The sequence below is a fragment of the Fusarium solani genome (genome assembly GCF_023522795.1).
Source record: "Fusarium solani strain SB1 chromosome Unknown bctg00000003_1, whole genome shotgun sequence".
In the NCBI taxonomy this organism is placed as follows: domain Eukaryota; kingdom Fungi; phylum Ascomycota; class Sordariomycetes; order Hypocreales; family Nectriaceae; genus Fusarium; species Fusarium solani.
This window is the reverse complement of record NW_027072154.1, coordinates 698,631-713,255: the sequence shown is the minus strand read 5'-3', so window position 1 is coordinate 713,255 and position 14,625 is coordinate 698,631. Positions and strand designations below refer to the sequence as shown.

The window sequence follows — 14,625 nt, the reverse complement described above, 5'->3', positions numbered from 1 at the left end:
CTTAAACCAACCCCTGTCACAATTCCCAAAAGTGCCCCTGACCCCTTATCCACTAGGATGCACCCCATGTCTTTTCTTTCTCCAGCCGGGTCAGGAACTAGACAAAAAAAAAAGCTTTACCTAGGTCCTCGTGTCTTTGAAACCGGCGTGCTAAGAAACTCGTATTGAGCATCTTAGAAAGACTCCATTGCTAGAGCTTCATCTCGTCGTCTAGACAAAACTGGAACCCCGTCAAGTGGTGGGAGTCAAAGCAAGGCTTAGCTACCTTACCCCTGTTCCCACTATTGAGCGGGGAAATAGCTCGAGAAAGAAGAGGGCATCAGGGTGTGTCCATGCTTTCACGAGTGACCTTACAACACAACATGTGAACCCGTGTCGGTGTGCGATGGCTGGGCTGGGCTGGGCTGAGCTGGGCTGAGCCGATGGATACGTGCGCACGAGCATCGCCTTGATCCATGGTCTGTCTTTTATGATGGAGCTGGTGAGATCTCTTTCCAGCCTGATAGTCCGCTCAGTTAACGTGAGATGCACCTCTCGTCAAGGCTAGACACTCCGCTCCCTCGTCAAATATACAACACATCTCCACCCATTAGCTTAGCTTCACCACCTCCTCACGCCAAACCAACCTGGAACCCAGCACATGTCCAAATACATTTTCCTTCTCCGCACTTTTTCATCAAACTCATCTCCTCGGCTTCACAAGCATCTCCCCCCTCCCCCGGGTCCGATCCCGTCTCCGGCGCCGATCCTCATCCCCAACCCCACAAACCTCCACTTTCAACTCTTGGGTCGAGGCCGAGTTTCCGCTAAACAGCCGGGCTCATTGTTTCGTGCGTCATTGATTTGATATAAATACGCGGGGATGAATCTACTGTTACGAGCTCTGCTTTTTAATAAATCACCTTTCCTTGATGCACTAGTCATGGCGTAATCCGTTTCTGTCAACTTCCCTTTCGTCCAACGTCTGCTTCAACGTCATGCTTGGTGACGTAGAACGCGCATGGCTTTGACGTGACCCAGCCACGTAGCCACCGTTTTTGACGTCAACCATGCCTTCAAGATGCAAGATCCGTAACGGCAATCAATCCAGTCTTTTAGTGGCACAAACTACGGCTTAGTATAGACGCGTCGTTGTGCAGGACTGGACTAACTTGGTGTGCCCTGGGTCATCTTCAACGTCTTAGCTTCAAGATATATGATCTTGTGATATGATCCAGTGACAAAATACCCGTGATACCGCATGATACTGTACCATCCATCACTCACCGCTCACTCAGAAGCATCCTCCTCAGAAGCATCCTCAAAGTCAAAGGTAAAAAACCTCTATTTGTGCCTTCTCGGCCTGCGAGACAATGTACTCAGCTGTTGCTAGACATATCACTCCTTGATCCCCAATCGTCCATCCAGCTTGTGCAATAGCTCGCATCTGTTTCTCTCACCCAAATCATCTCTCTTCAAATCGTCACCTCAATGCATATGAGTAGTCCATACCGTAGACGAGCCACCAGGTTTCCCTCATCAAGCACTGTCGTGCGACCTGACTTGAGTCCGGGCTTCTCTGCCTGCTGCATCAAGTCTTGAATAATCACTTCCCAATCGGCAAGCAATGCCGTCTTTGCCTCCATGGGATCGTAGTTCCAGACCATCCAGCTGACCGAGTCAATGTTGGCGTTGGCGCTACTCTCGGGATACGGAGTTGCTTGGGCCGGGCTTGGTCCATGTCCGAGGTGATTGCGAAAGTTCCAGACACTCTGCTTGGGCAGCATCAAGCTAGCGCTCAGGGAACCGAGTGAAACGTCGCCAACTTGGTGATGCCCCGAGTTGCTGTCACTGCCGAGATGGTCAACAAAGGTGATGTGATTCTCGCTGCGGAAGAATGCCAAAGATCCAATCTCAAATGTTGGGTAAAGGTTGCTTCCAGAGATTTCAGCCATCCAAGAAGCAAAGCACACACTGAACGATGAAGCGCCCTCATCGACTTCGTCATTCCGTGACACTTCAGAGTCTGGGTTGTTTTCGTGGCCGAGACGGTCCTTCTAGGCGATCCGCATCTTCAGTCCACTCTTGTCCTCATCCTCTAGAAGGTCGTCAATGTCGTCATCCGAATCACAAGGTCGCATCGCTGGGTCCGACTTATTACCCAGAAGACACGACATGTCGGCATCTTCGTGCAGGAGATCCGGGTATTTGTCGACAAATGACTTGATCCGAGGGGAGATGTCTCGCAGGTTGGTGCGTTGGAAGATAGCTGGGTTGAATCCGTAGGCGATGCCGTTGTCTCGCATGAAACGGAAAATGTCAAAGGGGATGTCCTGGGTTAGTTGGGCCTAGAAATCGCCATAAGTTAATTATTCCGAGTCCATAAACCAGAAATACCACTTACGCCAGGCTCAATTCTCCAGAACCAGTCGTAGTCACGAAGACGTCTCTCTTTGGCAAACGGGGCCGAGTTCCAGCGATTCATCTGGCGGATGTTGGCAATCGGCTTCCGTGTTTCGGCACCGTTTTCCATGTTGTTCTCCTGCGAGTTCGGAACCTGAGATGGATCGGTCCATCCGGGAATGACCCAGTTCTCGTTGGGGATGACTTCGTAGATGCAGGTGGCATTGGTAGCGTTGGACGTAAGTTCCTTGAAGCCGTCACCGAGCATTTCGGTGCTGAAGAAGATCCACTGGTACTGGTATCGGTTGTTGAACTTTTCTTCGAGTTGCTGCATGGTGAAGAGCATGGCGTCGAGATCGTAGTCGTGGGCAAGCGTAACCAAGGCGGCCCGGGGAGCCTCCTCAGAAGGCGTGGGTGAGAAAACGCCACGTACAGGCGATGTGAATTGAGCAAGGACCATGATCCATGCCCACAGCACGGCGGACAGATGAAGCTTCGCCATGTTGAAGGCCCGTTCAATGTCCAGGCGGTTTGTTCGAGTTCAAGTGATGAGAGGGGTAGGGATACGGTCAAAGGTATGAACAGGGAGCAGACCGAGAGGGCAGAGAAAAGAAGGAACGAAAAGGAGTTCAGAGAAGGGAAAATGAAAAAGGAGCGTGGGGGGAAAAGTATCAGGTTGACGTCTCAGACGTGCCGAAGGCGGAGATTGTTTCAATTCAAGGTTGAATGAAGTAGAATGATGAATCAAAAGGATAAATAAATGACGAGAACAGAAAGAGGGGAGAAGAATAAGATCCTCGACCTTATTGTAGGTGAAGCCTCAGGCGAGAATGAAGATGCATGTGACCACGAGCTTGAGGGGGCAGTTGCGAGCAGTGCCAACCTTGACCGAGATCCCGCTCGCGGTTGTTCGATGTGAGGTTTAGGCAGGAACTCCACGATCTTGAGGCCGAGATCAGGAGCAAGGCGGGAGAAAAGAACCGATGCCGGAGGAGATTGTCCGATGGATCTCAGATGAACAATAGCAGGCCGTTCATTCAGGCACCAGCAAGAGGCAGTTGGCCTATTCGAGCTTGATTTGGAAGATGATCATTGAAGGCTCAATGCTGAAGATGTGTGACTGTGAAAGAAAGGAGAAAAGAGCATGGAGCGGGCAATCATTCAGGGCGAATCACCCTCAAGGAACAGCCTGCACCTGCAGCACTGATCAGCAAAAACCTCAATGACGCGGCGAGTGCGACATACCTCACAGCAGGCAGAGGCTTGAATCAAGATGCATGCAAGCTGTTGTGCTAGGTTGAGGCAGGTGTTCTGAAGAGATAGCGAGGCAGAGATTCTGGGCTCGTCCTTGATCACGCGGGGATGAAGTGATAAGAAGCGACAGTGATTACATGCTTCTACGCTCGATTACCTAGAAACCCCCTTCCGCGAAGAAAGAAGAAGCCGTTTTGAAAAATTCAACTGGTCTTTGTATCAACAACCAGCGATATCCTACCGCCCGTGTCCCCAACCTGAAATCGCCCACAAGCATCCTCTCCAATAGATGCATCCCGAACGCCGGCCTCGCCCAAGCAGAAAACAAGCCTCATCCGCCCCCTTGACCAAATAACAGAGAGGCAGCTATACTGGTACAGGTTACAATAGTCCCTCAAGTCTCCACGTCCATCGACTCCACGTCTACCGAGCCGTCCTCTGGGCTGATGTCCAGCACCCTCGCGTATTGAACCGTCAATCGTTGTAGCTCGCGGTATTTGCCTGTGCCTTGTTAGATCCTTGATTCCATGTATAAACCCCCATGAGAACTTACCGAGAATCATCACCACACCCTTGAGTAGTTCCTTTCGATCCCAACCACACAGATCGCCCTCCTTGCTGAACCAACCACGGGCATCATCCTTCTTCTGCTCATCATCATCAAGGATGCCACCCATGAGACTGTTGAGTAGCTCCTCCACCTTGCCTCGAGCACCCTCGGCACCTAGTCGCTTAGCGTACATGAACAGATAGAGCCGGAATTCGTCCTGCGCTCCTAGTTGCATGGCACCCGCGATTCGGTTCTCCAGATGCGCTATGCTGACACTGCTCTCCAGATTCTCAGCCTCCTTGCGCTGCACGAGCATCTTGATGATACGCTGTAAGCTGTAGGACCTGCCCTTGAGGAGGAACTCGTTGGTTGTATGTCGCTCGAGGAATGGGATGATGCCCGAAGATACCGTGGGCTTGCCAGGATCCTTGTCTTTGCCTTCCTTCGAGTTCGGACCCACGGCGGTAGACTGCAAGGCAGAAATGGAGGAGTCGTTGGAGTTCCAATACTGAGAACCAACAGCCCACCAGGCTTCGCTGAGACGTTGCCAGATGTGCATCTCTCGGGCGTAGTAGTGGCCATCGCCATTGCTCAATGTGACAATAATGTGGCCGGTGGTGTTGAGGTGTGCCGACGTGATTCCTGGACCCGGCGTCGCGCTGTGCTGGTTAAGCGAGGTTGTAGCAATATCCAGGAGAGGACCTAGGGAGACTGGAGGATGAGGCGAGGTTTGCGTCTTGAGGTCCCAGACATGGGCAAGGCCAACAGCCGTGATGCAGAGCAGCCAGTGATCGCGAGCTTCGAGAATGACAGGTTGAGACTCGAGTACCATCGGGTTGAGCAACCTTCTTCCTGCAGGTGTCCAGGTATGGATGGACCCGTCTTCGCAGGCCACTGCCCAGAAATGCTTAGTTGCTGTTACCAGAATGATAGCTCGCGGTAGGAATTCTTCCCAGATAAGAGCGCCCCTTTTAGTGACTATGACGTGCGAGGGATCCCTTGGGTTGGCGTCATTCTTGGCTTCCAGAATGATGTTCTCTGCGACCTTGGTCGCATCTTCCAGAGAGCTGTCCCCTTGGAGAACGCCTCTCTCCAACGGCCGCAGAATGTGAGACCTCACCTTGGGCACAGCCAGTCTGACCGAGGCCCACGCGATAGAAGGATTCAACACGGCTGGTCGGAGGAACTCGGGCGTCGGGACCACACCATTCTGCACAGGCGCAAGGGTGGCGGGTTCAGCCCCGTCGGGGCCATTCGTGACAATAGGGACTGGACCGGTTGTTGCTCGTTTTGAGACATGTTCATCCTCCTCATCGCCTTCGACGTTCATACGCCTCTTGTTACCAAGCAACATCGCAGCGATGCCCCCCTTGGGCAGCCCATCGAATGGCTTGGTGAGGTCGAGGACAGTAGTCGGCGCATCGTTCTGAGCCGTCTTATTGGTAGTAGTCGTACCAACCAGCTGTGTCTGGGGCAGTGATGATTGTCCAGTTCCCGATGAGGATACCAGTAGAGGGGCCACACGTTTCTTGCCATCCTTGCCAATGGTGACTCGTGACTTCAGCTCCTTGACTCGCTCGGCAGTCTTGTCCGCTGTCTCTTCTGGCTGCTTTTCTGGCTCTTTTTCTGGCTCTTTTTCTAGCTCTGTCTGACCGTTTGTTGTCGGCTTTGAAGCTGCGCTTGGCTTGGTACCGTTAGTGACTGGTGTCGACTCTTTCGTCGATTCGGGAAAATCGCCCATCAGCGCACCCATCCTCGATTCGACAGCTCGTGACTCGCCCGCCTTGCTCTGGTTCTCTAGCAAGAGACCTTCAACATCTTCTGCGATACCCATCCCCTTTCTCGAGCCGCCGTACTTCTGTAGGGCCTTGATGTTCTCCTCAGGCTGCGCAACCCAGCCCAGTTCGCCCTCGGAGAACTTGGCAACCACGATGCTGCCATCGAGACTCGAGGCGTACAGGGTCTGACCGTCTGGAGTCCATGCCAGGTCGGATATCGACTTCCCCGCAAGGTCCTGAAGAATAACCACGGGTCTTGATGTATTTGTATTCCATATGCTCAGAGTCTTGTCCTGACCGGCCGATGCAATAACCGTCACAAGCGACCCAGTATTACCGTCAGATGCTGCGTTTGAGTCCGGCTTTACTGTATGGAAAAGTCGCGGCGAAAACATGCAGACTTCGGTAGGGGCCTCGTGGCCGATCAGGTTGATCTCGCTGTCCCATCTCGTCCGCTCGATGATAGCGACAGAACTGACGGGTCCGTTCACAGCATTGGCGGCGGCGATGTGGTTGCCATCAGGGGACCAAGAACAGCGTCGGAAGTATGTTGTAAGAGGAGAGCTCTTGAATGGCGCACTAATCGTAGTCTCTAGGACAAAGTTGTTAACCATGTCATGCTGAGTCGCGTTGGGCGCAGGAGAGGTAAATCGGAAAATCTTGATGGTCCGATCGTCACTAGCGGTCGCAAAGAATTTGTTGGCAGGGTCAAATGTGATACCCTTGACGTGACTCTGGTGGGCGGGCAGTGTCTTGAGCTTCTCAAAGGTATGGCCGGACCAGACGACGACCTTAGAATCGAGGCCAACGGAGACGAGTATCGAGGAGTCGTAGGACCATGCGAGGTCCTGAACGTCGTTGTCGTGGCCAATCAAGCGCTTGTACGTCTTCCAATTCTCAACCGGGGGTTCCTCGTTGGTGCCAAACGTCGCCGTGGGAGGTCCTTTGTCGAGATGGTACACACAGATAATCTTGTCGTCGGCGCCGCTGGCAAGGTAGCGCCCGTTAGGCGAGAATCGAACCGAGTGAATCGTGCCAAGGTGGTGGCTCATATGGCAAAGCTGACGTGGCTTGTTGTAGTCGGAGTTGTTGGCATTGTAGATGGATTCGGTCGACCAGATTCGCACGTGTCCATCGCCACCTGCTGTCGCAAGACGTTTCCCGTCGGGAGAAACATGACAGCTGTAGACCTCAAAGTCCTTTTGCTCGCCGCTATGGCTCAGCCATGAAGGCTTGATGATGTGCATGTTGGAAGGGCGAGCTACATGCCCGAGGGACAATCGCGATGGGAGGTACCCTTGAGCCGAGGGACGGCGGGATCGGGATCGATGTCGGAGGTGATTTGTCTCGGGTTCGCGATCAAGTTGATTGCGATGCGATAGCGATAATCGGTGAAATAAGTCGAGAGCGTTGGGTGATAATTGGTGATGGTGATGCTAAAGTTGGAGTTGAATGTTGGATGTGACGCGCTGTCGCGTTTTTCGAGCTCAGTCAATCAAAAAAAAGCCAGGGTCAGCTCCTGCTTCCAAGCACCCGCAAACGCAGGCAGTCATTGGGCAAGGTCGAGCCGGTTAGACTGGGGCACGGCCGGGGGGTCACCTAAGGAAAAATGGCACAGAACAGGTGTGGGCTTGTACTGCTCCTCCAACAGTGACAATAAAACATAACAAGTTGACGATATAACATATAAATGTATTCAAAAGATAGACATCATTTTATGGCAATTTACTATTAATTTAGTGTATTTACATAGCTCCAGTCATCAGAAACATCACAGCCTTGATAGAGCTCGAGTTGCTTGTCGTCCTGGTGCTCGTTTATTTCTTGACTCGCGCGCACCACCAATGGCAGAAAGTCATTGGACAAGCTCCCACCGATTGACTGGGGCTTTGTAGAGCATGCCTTCCCCAAAATAAACCGTAGCACCGACCTGATTGGTCATCCCGGAGCAACTTTGATGCGCTAATCCCCCTCCAGTTGTCCCCGTGTAAGTTCCTTCACCGAGTCCCTTTGTTCAACAACTCCTCCGGGCCAATCCCACGATGCGGCCTCTTGTCCATTCATGTTTTTTTTTTCTGATGTCAGTGCGTCAAAGGCTCAGATGGCGTGCCACGGACATTTTTCGAAGCCTCGGAAATCACAAGGTTCTCCCGTTGCTCCACGTCGAGTTGCACCGTAGTCATCCTCCAATCTTTGCCCCCTGGCAAATGTGCGAGATGGTTGGATGCAAGAATCGCCCTACCAATGCCCTTGGATCACATGTTCTTGACCGGTCAGAAGCGCCTCCGGGCGACAAGTGCCACTCTCTGTGTTTGTCCTTGGGTCGCAATGGGACCCCTTTGGAATGGATCCTAGAGGCTGCCCGTGATTGAGGGCGTCGAAGGAAACACCATTGCGAAATCATGATCATCTCAGACCACCCCCTCCCGGCGAAGCGGCCGGATCTGTGCCAGTCGGTGCTCTTGTCTGGGTTGCAGCATTTCCTCGAGGAGCCTCTGGGGGCGTAAGAGTTGTCCATGGTGGGCACACACAAAGTTACATTCCCCTTTTTCTGCTCTTTGAGGCGCCCTTTGGTCTGACCGCTCTTCGTTCAACGAGTGTTGGCGAATTGCCCAGCCATGTTTCGGAACACCCTTGAACGTCAGCATCCTTTTAAACATGAAAATCTCCTCCATGGAAATCTCCTCCAGGAATTGACCATGAACAACACGGATCTTCTCTGCGCAAACTCGTCAAGCTCATTCACCAAGATGGCATCGTCAAGTTTAAAATCAGAGCCCTTGCTGGCTCACTTCTCGTCAGCTCGCTCGGCAGCATCTTGCATCACTGATTCGAGACATTACCGACGACAGAGAAAACCGCAACTCCCCTACGTGCAGAGAACAATCGCAACCGGCAAAGGCATGTCGATCCCAGCTTCGGTCTGTGTTGGTTTGGAAGTGGAGTTCTTGGTGGCTATATCGACCGTTGGAACCCCCCCGGTGAAGGTCGGTGGATATGCCTTGCATCAAAGAAAGATGTCGATGGCCTCGCCATTGGCGACTTCAGGCCCATGGAGGCCCCATGCATTCACAAGGTATGCCAAGTCATGGCCAGTGGCGGTGCCCCCGTTGGGTGCAACGACATGCCGCTTCTCAAGCCCAGTCCTGGGCAAGTCTCCGGATCTAGCCCCGTTCAGCTCACAAAGACCAGAGAAGACATCCGGGTCTGGAATAAGGAGGCTGCAGAATCAACTTCTGGAACCGTGGCACCATCCAACTACTGGTTCGTGGTGCCGGAGCGACATCTGACCCAGGACTGCGTTAGTAAGTCCAGCAAGACGCCCTCTGTCAAGTACGCCTGGTTCGGAACTGAAATAAACAGTCCAATCCTTACGCGACCTCAAGAGTTCAGCCAAGGGCTCCCGACACTGAGAAGGTGTCTGAAGGGTATCCAGGACAACATGGTGGTTGGACTCAACTCGGGCTGTGGTCTGCATTTACATGTCAACGACGCCGGCAACATGAAGCTACAGACAGCACTCCGGGTCGTGACCTTGGTGTGGCACCTCGAGGATACGCTACTCTACCCGTTGTGCCACCCTCATCGATCCAAGTCAGCTTTCTCGATGCGTGTTAGTGTCGAGTCCTCGATCGCCATGGAGAAGGGGGAGCCCGCAGTTTCCGGCGAGGGTGCCGCGCTTATTGCGGTGCTCACGGGGCTCATGGGAAAGTTCAAGGGCCGCAAGAAGGTTGACAAGAGACTCGTCGGAGCCATGAAGCGTCTCTGGTCTCAACCGGACCTCACCAGCCTCGGACTCGCACTTCGAAAGTTCAACGAGGGACCCGTCCACACGACCACGCGCTGTGCTCTGGTCGTAAGCAAGTACAACACGCTCGAGTTTCGTTACCCGGAGTCGACGTTCGACGCCGACTTCATCTCGTGCTGGACCGACTTGGTACGACACTTGTACGGCGTCGCCATGAAGCCGCAGGCTGACTTCAACCGGGTTCTCAGTCGCGTGTACGATCTCGCGACTCGTGACCATATGCCCGGATGGGGTGACATGATGGCGGCCATCGAGTTCAGGACGAACATGGGCCGCTGGCAGATGCGATTGGACCAGTACACCAGCAACCTGAAGGACCTGGACAACCAAGGCATCCTGCCAGCATCCGGACGTTGAGGTCCGCAGTGTTGATACTACTGGGTTTGTAAATTGAGAATCTCGGCGGGTTTGGCGTTTGGAACACAAAAGGAATCACGGGGGTATCAGCAGGATCGCTGAATGGGATCCTTGGTTTCACGGGATCCGGAGTTCGGAGTTTGTGAATGGTAGCATAGACAAAATGATCAAGATTTTTTGTACCTCTATAGGATCCACGACATGTGAACGCGAATCCACGACACATTATAAGCTGACCGCATTGTATTTTGCAATGATGCTCTCTAGACGTGAAGTATTGACGAAATTATAACTTGTCTTAAGTACAACTAAACATGACGCAAATTGGCCGTCGGGCATCATCTTGAGTGCTAACATGAGCTAGAGTTGGAGGAGTTGCACGAGGTGGCCAAGGTAAGAGAACGAGTCCATTCAGAAGGACCCAAGGTGCTCGAGCACGCGGGAAGTGAAATGAGCAAAGAACTCCCTAACGGGATAGCATATATCCAGAAGACTGAAGCTCATACTACAGTGCGCTTGTTCCAATCTTCCTATTGGCAATAGCAAAAATCGCCTTTGGAGTCAGATAGTACGAGGACTGCAGGGAAAGAGCAGCAACACCTCTGCCGCCCATCGCAACCTAGGTATATGAATCATAGGCTGACTAGCTCCCCATGAACATCGCTATGATGGGAGAAGTCCAACCTAGTCGAAGCATTACCGCTAAGACGACACCAAGAAACAGCCATTTAACTAGAGGGCAGATATATTTGTCAATGCCTATCCTCAGCGTCTGTATTTGAAGACATGCTTCCTCTTCCTCCGCCCTCTGGCACAGGCTTCTTCTTCTCCTCCATCAGCGCCCTAGCCTCGTCAGTCCCATACTTCTCCATCTCCCCCATCACCTCAACGTCCTTCTCCCTAACAGCATCATCCATAGTCCTCCACCCTTGCCAGTCGACGACGTTGCGAGCAGCCATGTTCCAGGCGCTAGCAGCGGCGCAGACAATGTTCATCTCGTACTCGAGGATGCGGCGGTACAGGTCCAGCAGCGTCTGCCGGACTTGTAGTTGCAGACGCTCATAGTCTTCGGGGGATGTCCATGACGAGGGGTATGTGCACCGAGCGAGGCTCATGTAATGTGGGATGGTGGCTATCAGATAGACGAAGCCGCTGCGGAGGTCGTCGTGACGGAGGAGAGGGTCGAGGAGGAGCTATATCAGTCAGCATTGTCTCTATTGAAACACTCGGTGTACCTACAGGTGTCAAAGAGCAGATGCCCGCAAAGGCTAGAGCGGCGCTCGGTTGTTGAGGCATCAAAGAAGCGACAGTAGATCTCGCCTCGACAAGAATCTCACGAGCATCGTCATCGCCCGAATCTGACTTGGATATGACGCTGACTTCGCGGTTCAAGCCTGAAGACGCAATCATGGACATGAGCTCTAGACGTCGCTCGCCATCCATCGGCAGTTCATTCGGATTCCCATGATGGCCGGGTCTGTGTGCCTCGGGCAGTTCGTGGCCAATAATGTTCTCGTAGGCGAGCACAAGACCGTTGGATCGAGCGTCCTTCTTGAGGGCATCATAGGCTGCGTTCCAGAGCTCGATATCGCGTGCGCGCTCCTCTTCTGCTGCTGATCCGCGACGACTCTGGCTGTTTCTGTGACAGCGCAGAGGACAATTTGGTGATATACTGGAGGCGTGGGTGGAGGATGGAGCAGAGACAGAGGATTTGGAGGTGACGGAGGGAGGATGAGTATGACGACGAATCTTGCCGACGATGCGTTTTACTTTGCCAGCTGAGCCAAGATGGCCTGGTGATGTTTGTGTAGAGGTCTTCATGTTGATGGTATAGATCTGGTGTATGGACTGGCGACGAATGTATTCATTGATGGGTAGGAATGCGAGAGAAGAGAAGATAGATCAATTCCTTACAAGTAGCAACTTACAGAGGGTCACGAATCCTGTTTAATTGGAAAATAAGCCCAGCTGAAGCGGGCTATTGATAGTCTATCATCGTCATCGTGAACCACCCCAGAACGGGGGGAACCACCAGAACAAAAAGGAACGATCTGGGGCAAAATTGAGGGGGTGAGCCGGGTCAATGGGTCTCTTGGATCTGACGAGAGAGAAGAATCCCGGCACAACGGCAGTCGTTTTTTCTGGTGACACCCAGCGCTCGGGGTCAAGATGACAGGCGGCAAAGATCACGAGGTCCATCGTTCCAGCAATCGGCCGAGATGTCAAGACGCCGCGAGTAAACGAACCAGTGACGTCTGCGAATTGAAAAAGGACCGACGAGTCAGAAGCGAGCGGGTTTCCAATGCCTAGAAGATCCGTGGGGTCGATGAAGTCATCCCAGAGCTCCAGCTCTTGGAGCTCTGTCCGGGCGAACATCCATTGTTGGTTGTTGGCTGTGCCGCGGCGGCCGAGAAAGGAGGGGGTCGTCATCGGTCGGAGCACGGATGATGATGGGGCCGACTTGGCGATGTTGTGGTTGCGCTTGGCGGGTCGCCCATCAGGTTTTTCTTGATTTTATTATATAAGAGTAATCATGGATTAGAAGAGGCTATACAAGATCAAGTATAGTTATTATTTCGGCTATTATTTATTCAATATTGTACTGGGAAATGTCCAAGTCATGAAGTGCGTGTTAGCCAGGGCCAAATCCAGGTCCAACTTTTTTTTCTTCTTCAACTGCGGGGTGGATGAACTGCCGGTCGAGTTAGTGGGCTTCAGCGGAGCCTCTCCACTGGAAGTGCTTGCAGATCCACTAGCAGGATGGCCTCAATCTGGGCGGGATCCATGGATGATGGATGTCGGCCTGGGAATCGATCATTGTCGCTTATCGTTTGAGTAGGTAGTGTTGTATTAGTCGGAATGTCTCTTCATACAATGGTGTAAGCAAGACTCAAGATAATGCATCTCTCTCTCTCTCGCTCCTGTCTCCTCTCACGCACACACACCGTAGCCCACTTGTAGGCTTGGGAGCCATGGGGTCTGAGCTGAGGTTGTTTATGCGCATGGCATTCAGAACAAGGCAAGGCAGACAACTTGTTTCAACCTTATCAATTGCCCATTCATACAATAATTCAAGGAGAAGAGAGAACCCACCATAGTTATCAGTTGACGAGTAAAATCAGGCGTTCTTGACCAGGTCAACGGATGAATCCTCGAGGATGGAAATGTCGGTAATTGAATCAATTAAAAAAACATGTCTCATCTGATGATTCAAGTCTACCTGTCAACTACCATGTCTGTGCATGAATCCCACGTTCAACTCGAAACAAAGCCGTTGAGAAACATCGACGGGTAAACACCAGCCACGGATATCGGAATATCATGACCAATGAAGCAAACGGGCTTCAACGGCTGACACTGTCAACCAGCCGGCAGCGGTACACGACGAGCACAATATTTTTCAAAATAAATCTTCAAAATCTTCTTTCAAAACACCATCGTCTTCATCGTGATCCCAATTCAACAGCAGACGATCTACTCTACTTGAAACGCCCCATCACTCCTGTGATCGCATTCCATATTCCTCCTCCTCGAGATAATAACCCAGCATCCCCCCATCAACTTCCCCTCTTCATCCGCCTCTTCACGCTTTTTTCTTGTGCCGCCGCGCAGCACCTTCTTTTCTACCTTCTCAGTCTCTCTTTAACCAAGGTGTTGATCACCTTTTTTACCATTCACCCACGCTCATTGAATCACCTTCACACCCTCGACCTATATCTCTAGGTTCTTTTCGCCTCGACCTTTCTTTCAAACCACCACCAGCAAAGTAATCATGCGCGTCCTCGCTCTCACGGCTGCCCTCATGGGTCTTGCGGCTGCTGCTCCCGCGCCCGCCCCTTCGGCCACCCTCTTTGACGACATCGTTGCCGTCTCTACCTCGACGGCTTGCGCAACACCCTCTGCCACTCCCATCGCCTCTACTTTCTGGGTCCCCAGCGACAACTCTCGCAAGACCTGTGACAAGGCGACCTACAAGGCCAAGTTTGCCCCCTCCGACGTGAAGCGAGGCGACTTCCGCGACTGCGCATCCCTCCTCTCAGCCTTTGGACCTCACAACGGAACCTTTACCATCCCCGCCGTCACCAACGCCGCCGATGAGTATGGCACTGGCTTCGTCCCCATCGTCAAGTCAGACTCGTGCTCCCTGGGCGTCCGAGCCAAGGGCGGCGTTATGCTGGGCGACGACGACGTCGACTGGATCGTGCAGAAGACGCTGCAGGACTACTCTTCCGGTTTCTTGATGGCGGCCCGTGGATCTGTCGACTGTGATGCTCTTGATGGCGGGAAGAAGGCCAAGCTTTACTGGCAGGTTTACGATTCTGAGAAGGATTACTAGATGGATTGGTCTTAGGGGTCAAGGTGGTATTGGATGATCTTGATGATCGTCGGTTTTGTTCTACCTGTTACGATACCCGATGGAAGCAAGAAGATGGCACCTGGTAAAGCATTGTCGCCTACATGATGATTCTTCATGACTCTATTCTGATGTGCTTGTG

General features: G+C 52.5%; 6 protein-coding genes across 6 annotated transcripts; 2 read left to right on the top strand and 4 right to left on the bottom strand.

Annotated features, from left to right (window-relative positions):
• Nucleotides 1–1,454: 1,454 nt before the first annotated feature.
• Nucleotides 1,455–2,884, bottom strand: MRS44_005793 (uncharacterized protein; the record flags this gene model as incomplete). The annotated part of the gene is made up of 3 exons (XM_046279847.2): nt 1,455–2,005; nt 2,063–2,327; nt 2,384–2,884. 3 exons carry the CDS (start codon nt 2,882–2,884, stop codon nt 1,455–1,457), a joined length of 1,317 nt encoding a protein of 438 aa, XP_046140639.1.
• A 1,146-nt stretch (nt 2,885–4,030) lies between these two features.
• On the bottom strand, nt 4,031–7,211 carry MRS44_005792 (uncharacterized protein; the record flags this gene model as incomplete). The annotated part of the gene is made up of 2 exons (XM_046274741.2): nt 4,031–4,137; nt 4,190–7,211. 2 exons carry the CDS (start codon nt 7,209–7,211, stop codon nt 4,031–4,033), a joined length of 3,129 nt encoding a protein of 1,042 aa, XP_046140640.1.
• Nucleotides 7,212–8,366: 1,155 nt separating this feature from the next.
• On the top strand, nt 8,367–10,129 carry MRS44_005791 (uncharacterized protein; the record flags this gene model as incomplete). The annotated part of the gene is made up of 2 exons (XM_046270363.2): nt 8,367–8,467; nt 8,866–10,129. 2 exons carry the CDS (start codon nt 8,367–8,369, stop codon nt 10,127–10,129), a joined length of 1,365 nt encoding a protein of 454 aa, XP_046140641.2.
• A 752-nt stretch (nt 10,130–10,881) lies between these two features.
• Nucleotides 10,882–11,950, bottom strand: MRS44_005790 (uncharacterized protein; the record flags this gene model as incomplete). Its single annotated transcript, XM_046270081.2, has 2 exons — nt 10,882–11,322; nt 11,369–11,950. 2 exons carry the CDS (start codon nt 11,948–11,950, stop codon nt 10,882–10,884), a joined length of 1,023 nt encoding a protein of 340 aa, XP_046140642.1.
• A 177-nt stretch (nt 11,951–12,127) lies between these two features.
• Nucleotides 12,128–13,133, bottom strand: MRS44_005789 (uncharacterized protein; the record flags this gene model as incomplete). The annotated part of the gene is made up of 2 exons (XM_065621536.1): nt 12,128–12,636; nt 13,085–13,133. 2 exons carry the CDS (start codon nt 13,131–13,133, stop codon nt 12,128–12,130), a joined length of 558 nt encoding a protein of 185 aa, XP_065477608.1.
• Nucleotides 13,134–13,901: 768 nt separating this feature from the next.
• On the top strand, nt 13,902–14,465 carry MRS44_005788 (uncharacterized protein; the record flags this gene model as incomplete). Its single annotated transcript, XM_046270082.2, has 1 exon — nt 13,902–14,465. One exon carries the CDS (start codon nt 13,902–13,904, stop codon nt 14,463–14,465), a length of 564 nt encoding a protein of 187 aa, XP_046140643.1.
• Between the last annotated feature and the right edge of the window lie 160 nt (nt 14,466–14,625).